Source organism: Haemorhous mexicanus, chromosome 20 (genome assembly GCF_027477595.1).
Source record: "Haemorhous mexicanus isolate bHaeMex1 chromosome 20, bHaeMex1.pri, whole genome shotgun sequence".
Classification (NCBI taxonomy): Eukaryota; Metazoa; Chordata; class Aves; order Passeriformes; family Fringillidae; genus Haemorhous; species Haemorhous mexicanus.
Window position 1 is genome coordinate 2,291,084 of NC_082360.1, and position 17,971 is coordinate 2,309,054.

At 56.6% G+C, this 17,971-nt stretch overlaps 3 protein-coding genes across 8 annotated transcripts; 1 reads left to right on the forward strand and 2 right to left on the reverse strand.

The window, feature by feature from the left end:
• The first annotated feature begins 1,356 nt into the window (after positions 1–1,356).
• BLOC1S3 (biogenesis of lysosomal organelles complex 1 subunit 3) lies at positions 1,357–2,951 on the forward strand. 3 transcript variants are annotated; one of them, XM_059864472.1, is made up of 2 exons: positions 1,357–1,422; positions 2,032–2,951. In XM_059864472.1, exon 2 carries the CDS (start codon positions 2,035–2,037, stop codon positions 2,506–2,508), a length of 474 nt encoding a protein of 157 aa, XP_059720455.1. In that variant the 5' UTR covers positions 1,357–1,422; positions 2,032–2,034; the 3' UTR covers positions 2,509–2,951. The 3 variants fall into 3 exon arrangements, with proteins under 3 accessions (XP_059720455.1, XP_059720457.1, XP_059720456.1); XM_059864474.1 differs by having other exon boundaries at positions 1,419–1,456; XM_059864473.1 differs by lacking the exon at positions 1,357–1,422 and adding an exon at positions 1,439–1,504.
• A 258-nt stretch (positions 2,952–3,209) lies between these two features.
• CCDC61 (coiled-coil domain containing 61) lies at positions 3,210–6,056 on the reverse strand. 3 transcript variants are annotated; one of them, XM_059864471.1, is made up of 14 exons: positions 5,920–6,056; positions 5,434–5,594; positions 5,270–5,352; positions 5,014–5,171; positions 4,812–4,940; positions 4,642–4,717; positions 4,478–4,560; positions 4,277–4,389; positions 4,104–4,182; positions 3,930–3,994; positions 3,769–3,838; positions 3,636–3,699; positions 3,480–3,558; positions 3,210–3,392 (listed from the first exon to the last, which is right to left on the reverse strand). In XM_059864471.1, the coding sequence occupies exons 2-14, from the start codon at positions 5,579–5,581 to the stop codon at positions 3,295–3,297; spliced, it is 1,245 nt and encodes a 414-aa protein (XP_059720454.1). In that variant the 5' UTR covers positions 5,582–5,594; positions 5,920–6,056; the 3' UTR covers positions 3,210–3,294. The 3 variants fall into 3 exon arrangements, with proteins under 3 accessions (XP_059720454.1, XP_059720453.1, XP_059720452.1); XM_059864470.1 differs by having other exon boundaries at positions 3,480–3,546; positions 5,976–6,044; XM_059864469.1 differs by having other exon boundaries at positions 5,976–6,044.
• A 1,233-nt stretch (positions 6,057–7,289) lies between these two features.
• Positions 7,290–11,127, reverse strand: LOC132336760 (ADP-ribosylhydrolase ARH1-like). Of its 2 annotated transcripts, XM_059864579.1 has the most exons (7): positions 11,101–11,127; positions 10,330–10,553; positions 9,528–9,626; positions 9,350–9,455; positions 8,728–8,807; positions 8,474–8,657; positions 7,290–7,972 (listed from the first exon to the last, which is right to left on the reverse strand). In XM_059864579.1, exons 1-7 carry the CDS (start codon positions 11,109–11,111, stop codon positions 7,600–7,602), a joined length of 1,077 nt encoding a protein of 358 aa, XP_059720562.1. In that variant the 5' UTR covers positions 11,112–11,127; the 3' UTR covers positions 7,290–7,599. The 2 variants fall into 2 exon arrangements, with proteins under 2 accessions (XP_059720562.1, XP_059720563.1); XM_059864580.1 differs by lacking the exon at positions 8,474–8,657.
• Positions 11,128–17,971: the final 6,844 nt, after the last annotated feature.

Genomic DNA, 17,971 nt, shown 5'->3' on the forward strand with positions numbered 1-17,971 from the left:
CGTTAGGATTAAGGGGAAGGAGCTGACACTGCCCAGACAGAATCCTGTGTTGGAATGGAATTGATGCACCATGGATGAGCTGTAGGAATATGCAACAGGCTGTTACTTTTAAGGGTTAATCCTCTGTTAACGAGGGTCCTTTTTCGGGCTTATTTTGCCCAGAAAAATGCACCCCAACTGTCTGTAACTTTGTTTCTATTGTCTCGAATTGTCCTAAATCCTAACTGTCCAAATTTTTATTAGTCTAATTATATTACTCTTTTTATAACCATTTTATTACTAGTAAACTTTTAAAATTTTAAAACCAGGTGATTGGTGTTTTTCACATAGCTAAAAAAGACATGAATGGCAGGTAGAAATAAATAAGTTTGTCAATGCAAAATGGTCACAGTGTGCTGTAATGTACATTACATTTCTGCTTGCAAATGTAAAAACATTGAGTCATGCCAGGCCACCTGCAGCAACAGAGAGGAAATCCAATTTTTCATCATTCCTGAAGCCCCAGCTATCTTCTCTTACTTTTAAAGCATCAGCTTTTAATAAACAGATGAGCTGTTCCCTATCAGCAACTGAGCCAGTTTGTTCCTTTGTTGGAACATGATGTGTTGTTTGTTTAATTCATTCAGGGCTCTGGAAACATTTTTCCTGGAAAGTTGAAACATTAAAAAAGAAAAAAAAAAGAAAGAGCACACACTACAGATAGAGGGCTTATATGAGTTCCAAGTGATTTGTTTCCAAATTAACTAGATTAAAGGTACAAGAAATGTAAAAAAGCAAGACTAGGAAAAGGTCAATTGAAAGAACTAGAAAGCCCACAGTGTGTAAGGCTGTAAAGATAAAATGCTGTCCATTAATATAATAAAAAATTGTAAAGGAAAAATTGTAAAGCCATCTGGGAAAATACAGATCTGCAGTGACTGCATTAACCCAAACACCCAAATCTTCAGAGGCACAGAAACCGAGTGTCAGAAATGTGTTGTGCACTGCCACCTTCAGAGCACTGCTGGGAACGCCAAAGGAGAAAAGGTTATTTAAAATTGCTCTAGAGGGTGATGCCTTGAGAAGGCTGACCCAGAACAGAGGCCGGACAGAGTTACAGAATAAAGAAGGGATTTATTAAAAGGATCTCCTCCATGGATCCACCTTGGGCAGCACCAGAGCCCAGCCAGGGCTGCACCCAAGATGAACCAAAATGGCCCCAAAATGCACGGCCGGGCACGGGGTCTCTCACTGGGATCAGTTCTGCTCCATTAGTTTATTGGATTTAATTGTCCAATTGCAGCTTTAGGTTATTTAGTCCCTTCCTTGATGTTTTTCTCTCTTTATTCCGTTGTTTGCGCCCCGGGGCCTGCTGGAGCCGCCGCTTCCGGGTGCGGTCACGTGGGCAACGCGTCATGTGACCGGCGGCGCTGCGGGCAGGAGGTGGGAGCGGGGCTGTGGGACCCGGGACCCCGGGGTGGGGCCACTGCCGGGGCTGTGGGATCGAGGGGACCCTGCTGTGGGGGTATGGGGTCACTGCGGGGATGTGAGACCCCGGCTGCAGGGCTGTGGGATCGACGGGACCCTGTGTGGGGATGTGGGATCGAGGGGACCCTGTTGTGGGGGTATGGGGTCACTGCGGGGATGTGGGATTCCGGCTGTGGGGGTATGGGGTCAGTGCGGGGGCTGTGGGACCCCGGTGTGGGGATGTGGGGCCATAGGACCCTGCTGTGGGGATGCGGGGTGACTGCCGGGCTCTACCGGGCTGTAGGATCGAGGGAGCCACGCTGTGGGGATGTGGGATCGATGGGACCCCGGTGTGGGGTCACTGGGGGGGGGTGCTGTGGGATCGATGGGACCCCGGTGTGGGGTCACTGGGGGGGGGTGCTGTGGGATCGATGGGACCACGCTGTGGGGATGTGGGGTCACAGCCGGTGTCGCGGGGGTTCGAGTGGTCTGAGCATAGAGGGATGGAAGCGGGTCCGCAGGGACAAACCCGGGTCGCCCCCGCCGCTCGGTGCCGCCCTCCTGACGCACCCGTGTCCCCTCCAGGCCATGGCCGCCCCCCGCCCTCCCCGGGTGGTGCCGGGCGAAGCTTCCGAGAGCGACTCGGAGCCGGAGCTGCTGGTGGAGACGGCCGGGGAGGCCCCCGGAGCCGGGCTGAAAGTGCCGGGCGAAGCCTCCGAGACGGACGAGGAGGAGGAGGAGGAGCAGAGGCCGAAGACGCCGCCGGTGCTGGCGGAGGAGCCGGCGGCGGTGTGGGGGGGCGGCCCCTCGCTGCTGCAGCAGCGGCTGCGGGAGGGGACGGGGCGGCTGCGGGGCGCGGTGGGCAGCGCCCTGCGGCACAGCTACGGCAGCGCCGCCCGCAGCCTGGGCGGGCTCGGGGGAGCCCTGGGCCGGGCGCAGGTGACCGCAGCTGCGGCCGCGCACTGCCTGCGCCTGGCCCGCCGCGACCTGCGCGCCGTGGCCGATACCATCGACATCGTCACTGCCTGTCACCTCCTGCCTGACATCCGCGGGCAGCTCTGAGCGGCACCGCCGGTGGCACCGCCTTCAGCATCCCCACTGCGGCTGGCACCAGCGGCGGCACCGACACCTGGCAGGAATCTACGGGCAGCTGCCAGCAGCACTGCTGTCCTCGGCATCGCCACTACCGCATCTGCCACGGCGGGGTCATCACCGGCAGGATCATCAGTGCAGCATCCTGCCGAGTGGGGTTGTGACATCGAATCATGTTTCCAGCACCCCACACTGACCCTGAAGACCTCCACCAAACAGTGGCTTTGGCACAGAGATTGCCAGCCTTGTGCCCCTGGACCTACAAGATCTGGTGACATCTTCACTGCTGATCCCTTGGCCAACTGCCACCATCCTGAACTGCAGCCTGGTGCTGGCTTGTCACCATTGTCCCCAAATGCCACTGTTTTATGTGACATGGAACTGAATAAAGCTGTGGTGGTGTCAGAGCCATAGCAGGGAGCTTGGCCAGCACTGTGAGGACAGTATTGCAGGAGTGTGGACAGAGTACGGTGACATGGCTGCTGGTGTCACATTGCAGTGGCCTTTGAATTCACTGGTAGCCCAGGGGACAAGAGTGGTGGCCTGGGCTGTATCCCTTATGTCCCCAAGCACTAGTACTGTCACCCTCTTCTGATGTCCCTGGTGCCCTCAGCCCCAACTGTGTCCCTCCCAGGGGACACTGCCATCCCCATCCCAAGAAGGACACGCTCTGGGGCCAAACAAGGGTTTATTTGGGGGTACACCTGTCCCAAAACTCCAGAGGACACAGGGAGAGGGTGCGTGTCCCTGGAGGGGTCACATGCGGGTGCTGAGGCTGTCCATGTACTCCTGCAGAGCCTGCAGCCGGGCATCGATCTCAGCCAGCTCAGCTGAAGGCTCCTTGGAGCGGTTCTCTGGGGAGGCAGTGCAGGTAAAAGGTGTTATCAAAGGTCTGGGCTGGGGTATCCCTCAAATATCTAGGGGCTCAGATGGGGCCTCACCTTTACCAGGGCGCTTGCCAGCAGTCCTGCACACTGGCAGCTTGTGGCTGGCAGCTGGGCGAGGCACCTGGGGGAGAGGCTGGGGGTCACCAGTGACCTCCTGGTCCTCTGCTTTGGATGGAGGGGTGGGGGAACCCCAAAGGGGCAGCCACTCACCACACAGGGGCTATTGCAGAACGAGGTGCTCAGGGGTCTCCGTGTACGGGTCCCTCTCCTGTCCCTGCCCAAGGAGAGGGGTTAAAGGGTGCTAGAAGGGATGCCCAAGCATCCTGCCCAACCCCAGCATTACCTGCAGGGCACAGGCTCAGGGGCTTTGCTGCCAGGGCTCCCTCCCTGGCGCCAGCTCCGGGAGCTTTCAGCTGCAGGGAGAAACAGGGATGGGGGAAGTTGAGGAAGGAGCCCCAGCACACAACGGGTGCACCCCCAGCCCTCTTCCTGTTCCCCACTCACCAGATGAGCTGCGCCTGTGGCTCCTCGCCGGGCTGCTGCTGCCAGAAGCCACTCCACGCCGCTGGCTGCACCCAAAGGAGAGGGTGGTAAGGAGGAACATGGGGCTGAAGGGAGGAGGAGACCCCCCCTCCAAGTACCAGGGAGGGATGGTGAGGAGCTGTGAGCACTCCTTACTTTCTGAGCTCAGCCTCCTTCTGCCGGCGCTGCCGGGCCCTGACAAAGGCAGTGGGGTCGAAGCGTGGTGGGCGGGAGCCTGGCAGAGGGAGGCAGAGGAGGGGTCAGGGTGAGGAGGGGGTGAGCTGTGTCCTGTCTCCACTCCTGGGTGCGTGTCCCCAAGTGTCCCACACCTGCAGGCGACACGGACTTGGGCGAGGGGCGGCCCCGGCTGCTCCTGTGGCTCTCCAGGGATGCTGAGCGTCGCTCCTGGGCACGTGGGGCCGGGCTGGCAGATTTCTGGCGGCTGCCAAGAGGACCAGCACCATCAGGGGGGGACAGGGGGACACCCCACGGTTATGAGGGTCTTCCTGCAGGGTTCACCCCAGCCTCACCCCCTCCTGCAGGAGGCCAGTTCAGCTGTCAGGTTCTTCACCCGCAGCTGCAGCTTCTGCTCTGACGCCTTTGCCTGGGCCAGCTTCGAAGGGGGAAAAAAGGCTCACTGTGCATCTGGCAGCCCCTGTCCCTCCCCAGAGCAGCTCCCACCCTCCCAGCCCACCTCTGCAGCCAGCTGCCGGTACTCGCGCTGGTGCCGGCTCTCTGCTGCCCGCTTCTCCTCCAGTGCCTGCCACAGCCTGGGGGGAATGGCAGGGCGTGATCTGGGGGTTCCCTCCTCACCCTGTGAGACAGGAACCCCCAAACCCTTCCGGGTGCCCTGGCCCCACTCACGCGTCCCGCAAGTGCTGGGTCTCCTCCAGGCGCCGCGCCCGGAGCTGCCCCAGCTGCTCCTGCAGCTCCCGCACCAGCGTCACGAGGTCCGGCCGCCCCGCGTAGGGCAGCGGCAGCGGGTAATGGATCCTGGAGGAGAGCACGTGCAGGAGGTGAGGCTGGAGTCACTCCCCCGTGACCCCTGCCTGGTGTCCCCTGTCACCTATCGAACTCCACAGAGTAGACGAGGATGAGGTAGCGTTTGCTGTTGAGGGGGGAAGAGGTGGAAGGGGAAGGCCGGGTGATTGCCCCCACTTTCCGGCTATGCAGGGTCTCCAGGTCGGTGAAGGTGAGCAGCTCCAGGCTGACGGAGTCGCTGCTCTGCAGAAAGTTTGAAAAGCAGGAGGAGGGCTCGGTAGGACACACACCCCACCCCATGTACCCCCAAAACGCCGTGGGGGGCAGCAGCACGGCCACACCTGTGTCAGTGCCGACTCCAGCATGCTGCAGAAAATGCCAAACTGCTTGAAATTCCCCGTTTTGCGGGTCAGGTCCTCAATGACTGCGAGGAGCAGGGGGGGTATTTCGGTCAGTGGCAGCCGTGGGACATCCCCTCAGCCCCCAGGCTCCCTCCGGCACTCACAGGCGGCATCGAACTCGCCCCTCCACAGGTCGCTGGTGCCGTGAGCCTCCACCTCCACCCGCAAGGTGCTGCGGGTCAGGGTCACCCGCACCGTGTGTGCCCCGGGCCGGAACGCGCACTCGGCCTGCAGGTACCGCGGCTCCCCCATGGCGCCGGGGGCTCTGCGGGCAGAGGGAACCCTTGGCACACAGGGAACCCCAGCAGCACGGAGGGGAACGGGGAGCCCGGTTGGAGGGCTTGGCACAGCTGAGCTGAAGTGGGTTCCGGGCTGGTGAGGACAGAGCGGGAGCAGAATCGATGGGTGCGGACGGACGGGCTACGAAAGAGAGCCCGTCCCCCCACAGCGCTTTTGTTGACTTGGGCTCGGCTGGGGGCGGGCGCAGCGCGAAGGGGTGGAGAGAACACAGAGGAACAAGGGGAGAGCCGTGGGCTTGGGCCTGCTGCCTGCGGGGATCCCAGGGCGTGGCGGGGCTGTTCGGGGGCTACCGAGGGAAGGGAGCCGGGGGTGGCCGGGCCCGCGGTTCCGCTCAGCCGACAGGTACCGGGAGCAGCCGTGCCGCATCGGGGGAGTCTCACCGCCCGCCGCGATCCTCCGCGCCCCGCTCCGCCGGTCCGCCCCACCTCATTGGCTGGCCGCGCCCCTCCCTGCCGCCTCATTGGCTGGCCGCACCGCACTCCGTCGCTCATTGGCTGTCTGCGCCGCCCGTCATCGCAACGCCGTTAGCCGCCCTGCCCTGCCCGACAGCGTCCCGCTGCCATTGGTTGTCAGGCGAAGCCAGCCTCCTGCTCCCACTGCGCCATTGGTTAATGGAGCTGTCGCTCATTTTTGGGGCAGAAGTGGAGCCACGCCTGCCTGTGGCAGGCCCCGCCCCTTCTCGTGCTCCCTGAGGGGTGTGTCCGCCATTGATCATGGCCGCGGTCCGCTCTGCCGGGGCATACGGAACGGGGCGGGTCACTGGGCCTGGGGCGGGAGGTCTGGGCTGGATATTGGGGCAGGACAGTACCGGAGGCGGTGCAGGAGGGCACCGATAAGTTGTGGAGCAGCTGAATCTCGAACCTGATTTTATTATCCAGTGAGAGACTGGGGGCGGTCTCGGGGATGCCCTTAGAGGCCGCAGGGCTCCACTAGAGGGCCCCGATGTTTGGGAGGACCCTCCCCAAATTACAACGTTTCCCCCTGAAATGGTTGGAAGAGGCAGCCCCAAGGCTCCAGATCCTCCCCAGAACGTTGCAGGAGGTTGGCCCCCATAAAATACTGGGGAGGAGAGCAAATGTAGCATTCCTCAGCATACCCCCAAAACTGCCCCTGGCACTTGAGCCACCGTTCTCAGGCGGAGCTGTGCCCACGGGTGACACTGGTGGCATTGTGAGCACCCCAGGTCAAATTCGGGCCTTCAAAATTACCCTCTGGGCCCTCTAAATGAGTCTTTGAACTTTAAAAACATAAATCTTGGAATGTATAAATGGGATTTTGTAGCATGAAGATGTCGATTTGGACCTTAAACTGACTATTGTGTAAGCTTTGGTGATTTAAAAGCGGTGCTGTTTTCCTTACTTTTAAGGATTGCATTATGTAAATAAAGGTTTGAAAAGCTTGGGGCTGAATCTGAAGAGTAACACTTTGGACCTGAAGCACAGGCAGAGGCAGGACGAGAGGCGCAGGGCACAAACCCAGACCCAGAGGGACTCGGGAGATGTTTTGTACTCTGGGGGTGACTGAGGCTCCTTGGGTGGGTTCTGTGCTCTCTCCCTGGGCAGCAGTAAGTCTGAGGTGTGTAGCAGCGTGCGCTACAATGACGAGATCGTGTCCAGGGAGGCCACAGGCCATGGCAGGAAAAACAGACGAGACAAGTGTCTTGTTTAGCACGAGAGTCCGTTTTATTTCTACCCCAAGCCCGTGCTGGGGGAGGAGGGGGGCAGGAGGCAGAGGCCCCGGAGCCGAGAGGGGGAGAAGCAGGCCCAGGGGCCGGGGTTTTATCAGGAGTCCCAAACTCAGATTACAGCCTCCTCAGAACATGAAGGCTCCACAGTGGTGGTCACCCTGGGGCTTGCCTTGGACCCCAGCACACCCTGAAGGGCCTTGCTTCACCCCAGGCTGGTCTCTGCTGTGCCCTCAGGAGCTCTCCATGGAGAGGGACAGCAGGTGACACAGGGACAGAGGGACACTCACCGTGCCCCCCAGGCCAGCGTGTGCAGCCGCCGGGCAGCGTCGCTGAGCCGCCCGCGGTACTCGAGGCGGCGGTGCAGCCCCGGGGGGACGGACGCCAGCCCCCGCAGCAGCCCCCAGCAGCCCGCAGCGATGGTGCCCGTGGAGTCGCTGTCCCCGCCGTGCAGCGCTGCCCTGGCACACAGCTCCTCCCAGCTGCCGCCCGCTGCCAGCAGCGCCTCCAGGGCCACCATGGGGGCGTCGTGGCCGCTGCGCCCCGGCCAGCTATCCAACGCCCAGCCCAGGTACTCTGTGTCCCGCTCGGCTGGGGACGGGAGGGATGGCACCCGCGGAGGGCCACCGCCTTCCAGGAGCCCGCGGGAGTCCAGGTACCTGCAGAGACACGGGGACATTGAGGTTACTGGGGACACTGGTGTCAGCGGACAATGGGGTAAGCAGTGAGGCTGGGCGTCACTGGGCTGTGGCTCTCCAGCAGCCCCTGTGACCCCTGATAGCTGCGGGGACACTGGGGACAATCAGGAAACCTGTGGGGTAGCAGGGCACTGGATACCAGTACCACCAAGAACACTCAATGCCCCAGGAATCCCAGGGACACAGAGGTCACTGTCCCCAAGGATGTCACCTCTGGCAGTGACACGAGGGACACTGGGTGCAGCAGGGACACGATGGGCACTGCCAGCTCTGTGGACAGACGGGGCATCAATCAGGGTCAGCAGTGGCACCAGTGACACCACTGTGATGCCCTTCCAGGACCGTCAGAGAGCCTGGCTGGCACCAGTGGCATTAATGGACCCCTGAGCCCTTTTCAGTACCCTCCCCAGCCCCTCCCTGTGCTCCCAGTGTCCCCCCAGAACCCTCACAGTGCCCCCTCACCGGTGCCACGCCTCCCCAAAGAATGGCCAGGCAGCAGCATTGTCCTCCACGGCCACCCCGGTGCTCTCCACGTAGTCCCATGCCAGGGGCAGGACCCGCAGCAGCTCAGCCCCCCAGCGCTCTGGGGGTTCACCCTGAGCCCCCAGTGCCCCAAAGAGGGCCACCGCCAGTGCTCCAAGGTACCCTGTGGGGACAGGGGCTTCAGGAGGGTTCTGCTGTCCCCTGCTGCCCTCCCCTGCCAGGCTGGCACTCACCAGTGGGGTGGTGGTGGGTCATGCGCCCGCTCTCAATGCTCACCCGGATCAGAGTCGGCAGCTCCGAGGCATGTGGGTACCTGCACTGGCATCAGACCAGTCCCCACCCCCGTGCTCCTGTATTTCCAGGAATGTCCCCATTCCCATACCACCACCTTTGTTCCTGCTGTGCCCATTCTCCCAGCCCCATCATTTCCACGTCCCACTCTTCGCTGCTCTTTGACCTGTGTCCCTCTTTCCTATTGCTGTCCCCATGTTCTGTCTCCAAACTCCCAGCTCCAGCACCACATGTCTCCAAGTCCTGGACCTTGTCCTCTCCAGCTCCACCAACCCTATGTCCCCACTCCTCTCCCTCGGACATCCTCATGTCCCTCTTACCCTACTCCCATCCCTTCATGTCCCCTTCCCTCCAGCTCTGACACTCCCATTTCCCCTACCCCAAACATCCTCACATCCCCACTCCCCCAGCTCTGACACCCCTTTATCCCCATCCCGTGTCCCTCCCTTTGTCCACCCCTCCACTCATGCTGACACCCCCACATCCCTGTCCTTGCGCCCCAGCTCTGGCACCCACATCTCTGTCCCCGAGTGTCCCCAGTGTCCCCAGTGTCCCCGTGCCCACCTGAGGCCGATGGCCAGGCTGCGCATGGCGGCGCCACAGCCGGTGCCGCGGGGGTTGAAGGGGATGCGATAGCCCTGGGGCTCCCCCGGCCGCAGCTGGGAGGTGCCTGGGGGGACACGGGGGCATGAGGCTCCCTGAGCCCCCCCTGCCTCTCCCTGGGTCCTTGGGCTCTGCTCACCTAGGATGCTGCTGGGTCCGGGCTTGCGTCCCTCCATGTCCCCCATGGCGGCCACGTAGCGGCGAGCCAGCTCCTGCAGGAGGGGTTCCCCCTCCAGGCCTGTGCAGGGTGCGTGTGAAGAACCCACCTAGGTTACCCAGGCTGGCAGGGAGAGGCCCCATGAACCCCCCAAAAAAGAAAGGGGAGAATAAGACCCCCATTGCACCACCCCCAGAAATGTGGAGAAAGGAATCACTGCCCACCAGACCCACCCAAAACTGGAGGGGAAGCAGGATGAGTTTAATGGAGAAATGGGGAATATTCCTGAGCACTGCAAACTGAGTGAGAAAGGGGTACCCTGCCAAATTCCCAAAGTGGGAGGGGGAAATGTCCCCATCTCCAGCACCCAATATGGGAGGAAAGGGCACATAAATGAGGAAAAACACACAGACACACTCACAGTCTCCATGCCATCCCCACCTAGAGGAAACAAGGATACACATCCCCCCAAGCCCCCTAAAAGAAAACCCCTAAAAGTTGGGGGAAGTGGAATGAAGATGGCCCAACGTCCCCTCCAGAGCTGAACAACCCTAGCTGGACTCCAGTTGAGTCAGGCATGTCATGGGGACCTCCTTGACACATCCCAGGTCTCTTAAGGGGACACCCAGACACCAACCACACAGCCCAAGGAACACAACAGGGACCCCCCACCCCTTAGGGGACAAACAAGGACACCCCCTCCTGTGCCAGCCTGGGGTGCAATGGGGACCCCGACCCCAGGGACCCCTCCCTCCTGTCAGTGGGGTGTCACAGATTCCCCCACCTGTGGCCAGCCCCTCGGCAGTGGCGAGGTGCAGGACGGTGTCATCGCTGACGGGCCACTCGGGGGGCTCCAGGCTGATGGCTGCCAGCCCCCCCAGCTCAGCCAGCTCGGCGTGGATCTGGGGGCCCGAGGTGCAGTACTCCCAGCGGGCCCCCCGATAGCCCAGGGCGTCCCCCACCCCGCTCAGCACCATGGCTGCCTCGTAGGCTTCCACCGAGGGCACCCTGGGGGAACGGAGGGCTCAGGGGGTGCCAGGGTGATCAGGGGATCCCTGGGGGGACAGAGGGCTCAGGGGGTGCCAGGGTGATCAGGAGATCCCTGGGGGGACAGAGGGCTCAGGGGGTGCCAGGGTGATCAGGAGATCCCTGGGGGGACAGAGGGCTCAGGGGGTGCCAGGGTGATCAGGGGATCCCTGGGGGGACAGAGGGCTCAGGGGTGCCAGGGTGATCAGGAGATCCCTGGGGGGACAGAGGGCTCAGGGGGTGCCAGGGTGTTCAGGGGATCCCTGGGGGGACAGAGGGCTCAGGGGGTGCCAGGGTGATCAGGAGATCCCTGGGGGAACAGAGGGCTCAGGGGGTGCCAGGGTGTTCAGGGGGATCCCTGGGGAACAGAGGGTTCAGGGGTGCCAGGGTGAGCCCTCTCTGAACGGAGGGTTCAGGGTGTTCGGGGCAATCCCTCTCTGAATGGAGGGTTCAGGGGGAGCCCTCTCTGAACGGAGGGTTCAGGGGGAGCCAGCAGCAGGGGAAGCCCCAGGGATCCCGGTGCACTCACGTCTCCTCCATGGTGCAGCAGCTGGGAACGCCTGTCAGGCTCAGGGCATGGGGCCAGTGCTGGCCTGGGGCCCTTAAGGGGACCAGAACACCCTGGGGATGTGGGGTACAGGGCTGATGTCCCCACAGCGAGAGGGAGAAGGCAGGGAGGGACTCCAGGGGCATCCTGGGTGAGGAGGCAGAGGGAAAGAGAGGCTCCAGGGGCCCCAAATCTCTTTTTAGGGTCAAAGCTTTAAACTGTGGCAACAAAGCATCCTCTGAGGGCACAAAACCTAACTTCAGGGTTCAAAGTGTTTTCAAAGCTGAATTTTTAGCACCCCAAGCCCTCTTTTTAAGACTAAAACCTTCTTTTGGAGGATCCAAAGTCCTCTTTTACCACTCCAAGGTTCCACTGGACTGCTTGAAGCCCTCTAGTCAGCACCAAAGCTTCACTTCTTGGGGCCAGAGAGATTCACCTCCATTGCGGGGTCCACATGGTCATTTGTAGCATCTCACCTATTAATTTTTTTTCATTAAAAAATGAAAAAAAATGGAGCCTAAAGACTCCATTTTGGAGCTAAAGACCTAGTTTTTGGGCACCCAATCTCTCTTTTATTAGCTGTTGCTTTTTTTAGGGCACAGAGTTTTATCTTTTGGATCCAAACCCTCATTTATTGGACAGAAATCCTGCCTAGGCTACAAACCCACATTGGGATGGTCCTAAACCCCATGTTTCCTTCTGAAGCTCTTAGTTCTGGCTTCCTAATCAGGCTCCTTTTAGGCTACAAAGTCTCATTTTTAGTATCCAAAGAATGTTTCAGCTCACAGCTTCTCTTTTTGTGAGTTCCAAGCAGGGTTTTTCCTCTCCAAAGCCTTCTTTTCAGGCAATTTGGCTCTTTTCCCAGTTTAAAAAAAAAAAAAAAAAAAAAAAAAAACCAACCAAACAAAACCAACAACCAAACCCCTGTTCTTTCTTGCTTGATCACACTCTACAGAAATTAAAGTGCTGCTTCAGACAGGGTTTGGTTCTGAAGGCAAGTTTACTGTTTCATAATCTCCAGCTTGATGATCATGAAATAACAGAATTCTCACTAATTGGTGAAACCAGGAGAGGCACCAGCAAAACTTCTGGAGGGCAGACTGACCTTTTGAAGAAGCTGATTTGGAAAGTTCCTTGGGGAAGCAGCCCTTAAAAACAAAGGGGTCCAGGAAGGACGGGTGTTCTTCAAGAAGGTAATCTTGAAGGCACAGCAGCAGGCTGTCCCTGAGGGCTGGAAGATGAGCTGGTGGGGATGACAACAGGCCTGGAGGAGCAGGGAACTTCTGAAGGGACTCCTGTTCATGTCCAAGCCTCACTGTGGGCAGTGGGCAGCTGGCAGAGCTGTGCAGGTTCTGCAGTGTCTGGGGGATTCCTTCCTGGGGCAGCACTCAGAGCAGAGTCAGGGTGTCACAGACACATTTTATGAAAAATCCTTTCATTAGGATCTTTTCTCATGTAAACAATGATTATCTGCTGCTGTGGAATGCAACAGGTGCATCTTTGATTGGTCTCCTGTGGTTGTTTTTAATTAGTGGCCAATCACAGTCCAGCTGTCTCAGACTGTCTGGTCAGTCACAAGATTTTATTATCATTCCTTTCTATACCTTTCAAGCCTTCTGATGAAATCCTTTCTTCTATTCTTTTAGTATAGTTTTAGTATATCATTTACTTTTAATATAATATATATCATAAAATAATAAATCAGCCTTCTGAAACATGGAGTCAAGATTCTCATCTCTTCCCTTGTCCTGAGACCCCTGAGAACACCCTCACACCAGGGCAGTCTGCTGGTGCTCTTTGTGCAAGCTGCTCCCTGCTAGGGACACTTTTGGTACTTCCTGCTCTCCTCTTCTTCCTCTCTGGCATTGCAGAAATCCCATCATCTGCTCCTCCCTCCTCCAGGCTGACAATCTGCCCTTGTCACTGCTGTGGTGGCACGAGTCCCCCGACCCAAGCACCACTCCTGGTGTCCTCTGCCAGCTTGCTGAGTGTCCTCTCTGCCCCAGCATCCAGTTAGGAAAGGCATTGAACAGGACCAGCCCCTGACCCTTGGGAGGTGCTGTTTGTCCCTGGCTCCATACCTGTCATGGTGTCACTGAGCAGCACCCTCAGGCCTTGGCTCTCCAGCCCTTTTCAGCCACTGTTGGCACGTCCAGCCCATGTCCCTTCCAGTGACTTAAACTCCATATTTAAAAGCAACAGATTGCTAATGGGCACATGCAAGCACACAGCTCTCAAAATCCCATCACACAACCATCACACTGTGGGTATTTCCAGCAGCTGCCTCAAAACCTAAGAAGAAGGAAACACCCTGTAAATTATTCATACAATGTCACAGCCCAGCAGTCAGAGGCATGATGTTCACTGGAAATTGTCATCAGCTCAACAAAGACACTGGATGATGTGTCAGGGAATTCTTTATGTTTTATTGTTGCCATAACTCTGGAAACCAGCCAAATGTTTAGGCCCAAAATATGCTGGCTAACAAACCCTAAATTCTACATTAGGCTTCCACGAGTGGTGGCTGACAGGACCTTAATTTCATATAGTACACTTCAATAATTTCTCAGCTCCCACCACAAGCTCCTCAAAAGTGCTGGCTGACAAGCCACAACACACTTCCACAAGCTCCCCACTCCCAGGACAAACTTCAGTGTGGAGCATGGGGTGGAATCATTGCCATGCTTTGCCCAGACAAAGCAAGGGAGGAGACAAAGACAGAAAAGGGAGAGAGAGAACAAAGCTCATCACCAGTCCATAGATCCCATGTTGGTTCTACTGTGGATGGTCTGGAGCAGGGGTTGCAAGAGAGAAAGAGGAAAAAGAGCCAGGGGGGGCAATTGGCTTCCTTTTATAGTTATTGGTGCCTACCTCTGACACAGACTAAATTTTTGTGCTGTTTTCTTCATGCATGCACAGCCAGCTCTTTTGGCCCTCTTCTGGGAAGTGAGCATGAGTGTCAAAGCAGAGCAGGAATTTGCCTCAATCTTCTCCAATCATCTTTCCTATTGTAATAATCAGAATGTTTGAGACAAAACATACTTAGATCTGGTCCTCCACAGGCCAACAAGAGGTTTTAATTCTGGCTTTGGCTTTCCTGCCTGTTGGTTCCAAACAGGTGGGATTTTGTTCATTTCAGATGCTGTGCTGCTGGATCATCCAGGCTATGTTTGTCTGACATACATCTCTGGGATGCTCAGACCTCCACACTGACAGGTAAGAGTTTGTGATCTCCACAACCTGGCTCCAGAGGCTGCAGTCCTGCCATGAGGATCTGCCCAGCTCTCTCTCGACTGGCAAGGTTTGCACCCAAGCAAGGCTTGGTGCAGGCACCTCCTGGCAGATCCTGTCAGAGAGCCCTGGGGCTGTGACATTCCTGGGAGCATGGTCAAGGCCTAAAGGACTGCTTCTCTTCCTCCTCCTTCCTGTTAAAGTGCCACAGCTGGTGCTGCTCATGATCCAGCTGCAGAGATCACTGCCCCACTGTGGGGATCTGCTCCTGGCTCTCTCCCTGGCATGGCTCCTCTGACTGTGCATCACCTTAATCCTGCCAGGCACACCCTGTGGTGCTGAAGAACCTCCCTGCTGGTGGCTGGTCTCTCCCTGACCCAGCATGGAATGGGCATTGGGTGGTGCTGGTGAGGAAGCTGTCATTTCTCTCATTTTCAAATCCGAGCACCTGGAGGAAAAAAGAGTTATCTCTGCCTCAGGCATTCCTTGTAGATTCCTGTGGAACTCAGTCATTTTCTTGGAGCAACAGAGAGAAGATTTCACCAAGATCACCAGTGGTGAGTTTAATTAAAGTCTTCCCACCATGTCTGCCACTGTCAGAGTGAGTCCTCATCTTTTTACCCCCATGGCCTCCACTTCACAGAATCCTAGAATTTGGATGAAAAAAATCTCATTCCAACTCCCATGCTATGGGCAGGGACACCTTCCACTGTCCCAGGGTGCTCCAAGCCCTGCCCAACCTGGCCTTGGACACTTCCAGGGAGCCAGGGGCAGCCACAGCTTCTCTGGACATCCTGTGCCAGGGCCTCACCAGCTTCACAGGGAAGAATTTTTGTCTAATATCTAAACTAAATCTTGCCTCTTTCATTTTAAATCATTTCCCCTTGCCCTATCACTACACTCCCTGCCAAGGAGTCTCTCCCCATCTTTCCTAGGGGCTCCCTTTAGGTCCTCTATGCAAGCCAGCTTCAGAGAGCAGACAAGAGCACTTTGCACAGGGCAGCACCTAAATCCCACCAGGGAAAGAGGGGGACTGGAGTGGGATAGTTCAGAAGTGATAGCATTGAAGGGTGCAGGAAGAAATTGTCCCCTATGGCAGAAACACTCAGGAGGATGAGCAGACAAACAGCTAATTCAGGATAAGGAAATGTTTTCTGACCACGTGATCCTGGTTCTTACCTGGCATAAAACAGCAAGTAGGCTTGCTGCCCTAGAACTGTGTGGATGTCACAATTATCCACAGATTCATCATCCATCTTGTACCACAGCCCATTGCTGGCCTGCAAAGAAAGGCACCCAGCTCTGGAGAGAACTGCAGGGTTTGTCCGTGTCACCGTTGAGTCAGAAATGACACAGATAAAAGGACATACAGATAAAAGTGACATACTCCATGCTTTTTTACAAGGCTAATAACAATTTTATTAGGAACCCATTCCTTTTTATACTCTAGTCAGCTACAGGAGGACCTGATTGGTCCTTTGATTAAAGGACCAATGGCTAATTAGCAATGACACCACTGGCTAATTAAGAAACCATCCTTTCGATATACAACCTTATGAGAAAGCAGCTTATTACACACAGCACCTGTGGATTGTTTCCATTTGATTATCATTATTTCTCTCCAGCTCCCTAAAGCCTCCCAGACCAACTCATGGGAAAGCATATCTTGCTTTCCCTCTCTCTGACCAGACTGTCACATCCACATCAGCACAGCACCACAGGCAGAAAACTGCCAAACCAGGAGTACACAAAACCAAATCCAATCGAGCCCCGAAGGAGTCCTTCTTCCCCCAAACCCTTGGCTGCCAGTAACTCTGCTGGGGAAGTTTGTCTTTCCCAACACACTTTTGTCCCTGTCAGGAGGGGAGTTGCTCTTTACCTTTGCATAGCACAGAAAGTGTCCTTCAAGACAGGTGTCCCCACTGTGAACCACGATGGCGTATAAGGAGCAGAGGAGGGGTTCTCCAGCTGTGTCTGACATGTATGGCCGAAGGTCCAGGTACTCTGGATACTCCACGAACTACAGAGAGACCAAGAAGGCTCAGAAATGATCTTCAGCTACCACATTAAATATCCTTCAGCATGTAATGCTTTGGGTGGCAGGAAACTGCTCTGACAGAGGTGCTTTGGCTGAGAACAGAGTCCAGCCTTGTCTTGTCATGGGAATTCTCCTCTGCCCAGAAGGGAACACAAAAATTCCAACGTGAGCATCTTGTGACAGAGCTCTGGGGAATCTTCTGCTTTGGAAAGGGAAAGTTGCACTCCACTTGCATGCACACCTTGCTGATCTTTGTGCCAGTCCACTGGTCAGCCCTTTCCAGGCACAGCGTGAGGACTCGGGGTGCACGATGGACTGTGACCTTCTTGGAGGCAGCAGCTTTCTTCTTACACCTGGAAACCAAGCACAAGCCAAGTGCTGAAATGCACCCCATCTTCCCCCAAGAAGGCCAGGCAACCTTTCCCCCGTCTCACACATCCTTTTGCTATTTTAAGGTTATTCAGAGGCATGTTAAAAAAGTCTTGTTATTGTGCATTAAACCTCCTTGAGAAGATGAGTTCAGTGCCATGCAGCCCCTCACACTGGATCTGGTGTTTCTGTGGCATGTGGAATCATCTTACTTGCTGCATCTGAAGCACTCTTTCTGATCCAGCTGCTTGGGTGTCACACAGTCCTCCAGAACTGTGGTGAGGGACGAGGCTGCCTGGAGGAGAGAGAAAGGAGCTGCAGGAAAGGCTCTCACCCAAACTCTTCCCAGGACAAGAAGACCGAGGCAGCTGATACTGAGGAGAGCCAGCACTACCCCAGGAGGAGGCAGAAGGAGGGTGTGATACTGAACATTTCCCTCATATCCCCGGGGCTCCCAAAGTCCTCAAGAGATCCCTCTCTGCTGGCACCACTCCCTTCAGCTACCAAAGGCATGCAGGGGTGAAAACTGATCCTACCTGTGAGCCTGGGAGCCAGGTGGGTGTTGAGGGAGGGCAGAGGGAAGGAGTAGGAGAGTATGTCAAGGCTGCAGAGGTGTTGATTGCTAGTCCAGCCCAAACCAGCACCATGGGGAGAGCAGTGCCATGGCCTCTGCAGGACACTGAGGACTCTATGCTTCCCCCTTCCCACTCACCACCAAGCTCCCTTGTGCTCACAGTATAGTTTTTAAAGCAAGTGCTTTGGTTCTGGAAAGCTACAGGGGCCTTAGGATGTCCTGAAGCTCAGTTGCAAACCTCTTACTCTGATATCCAGAGAGACATCCAGGAAGGCCTTGTAGGAATCGACAACTGCTTGGCAGCTCAAGCACGTGACTGGAAGGAAAATCAAAATGCTGAGTGAAATCAACTGACTGTGCTGGTTTATGCTCGTGGGTTCTCCTGCACTGGCTATCACAGGACCAGCTGCTTGTCAAAGGTGGATAGACGGGCACAGACAAGCCAAGTAGAGAAGCAGTTGTGGAAAGATACCTCTAGATTTCATGAAGCCCCCAAATATCTGATAGACGATGGTAGTTTCTTGTGAAGAGACATCCAAGCTGGAAATAAATGGCAAGGCAGAGAGTCACCTCCTCTGAGAGTTTAGCATGAAAGGTCTGGACACCAGTTTTCCTTGATGGGAGCATATCAAGGAGTCCAG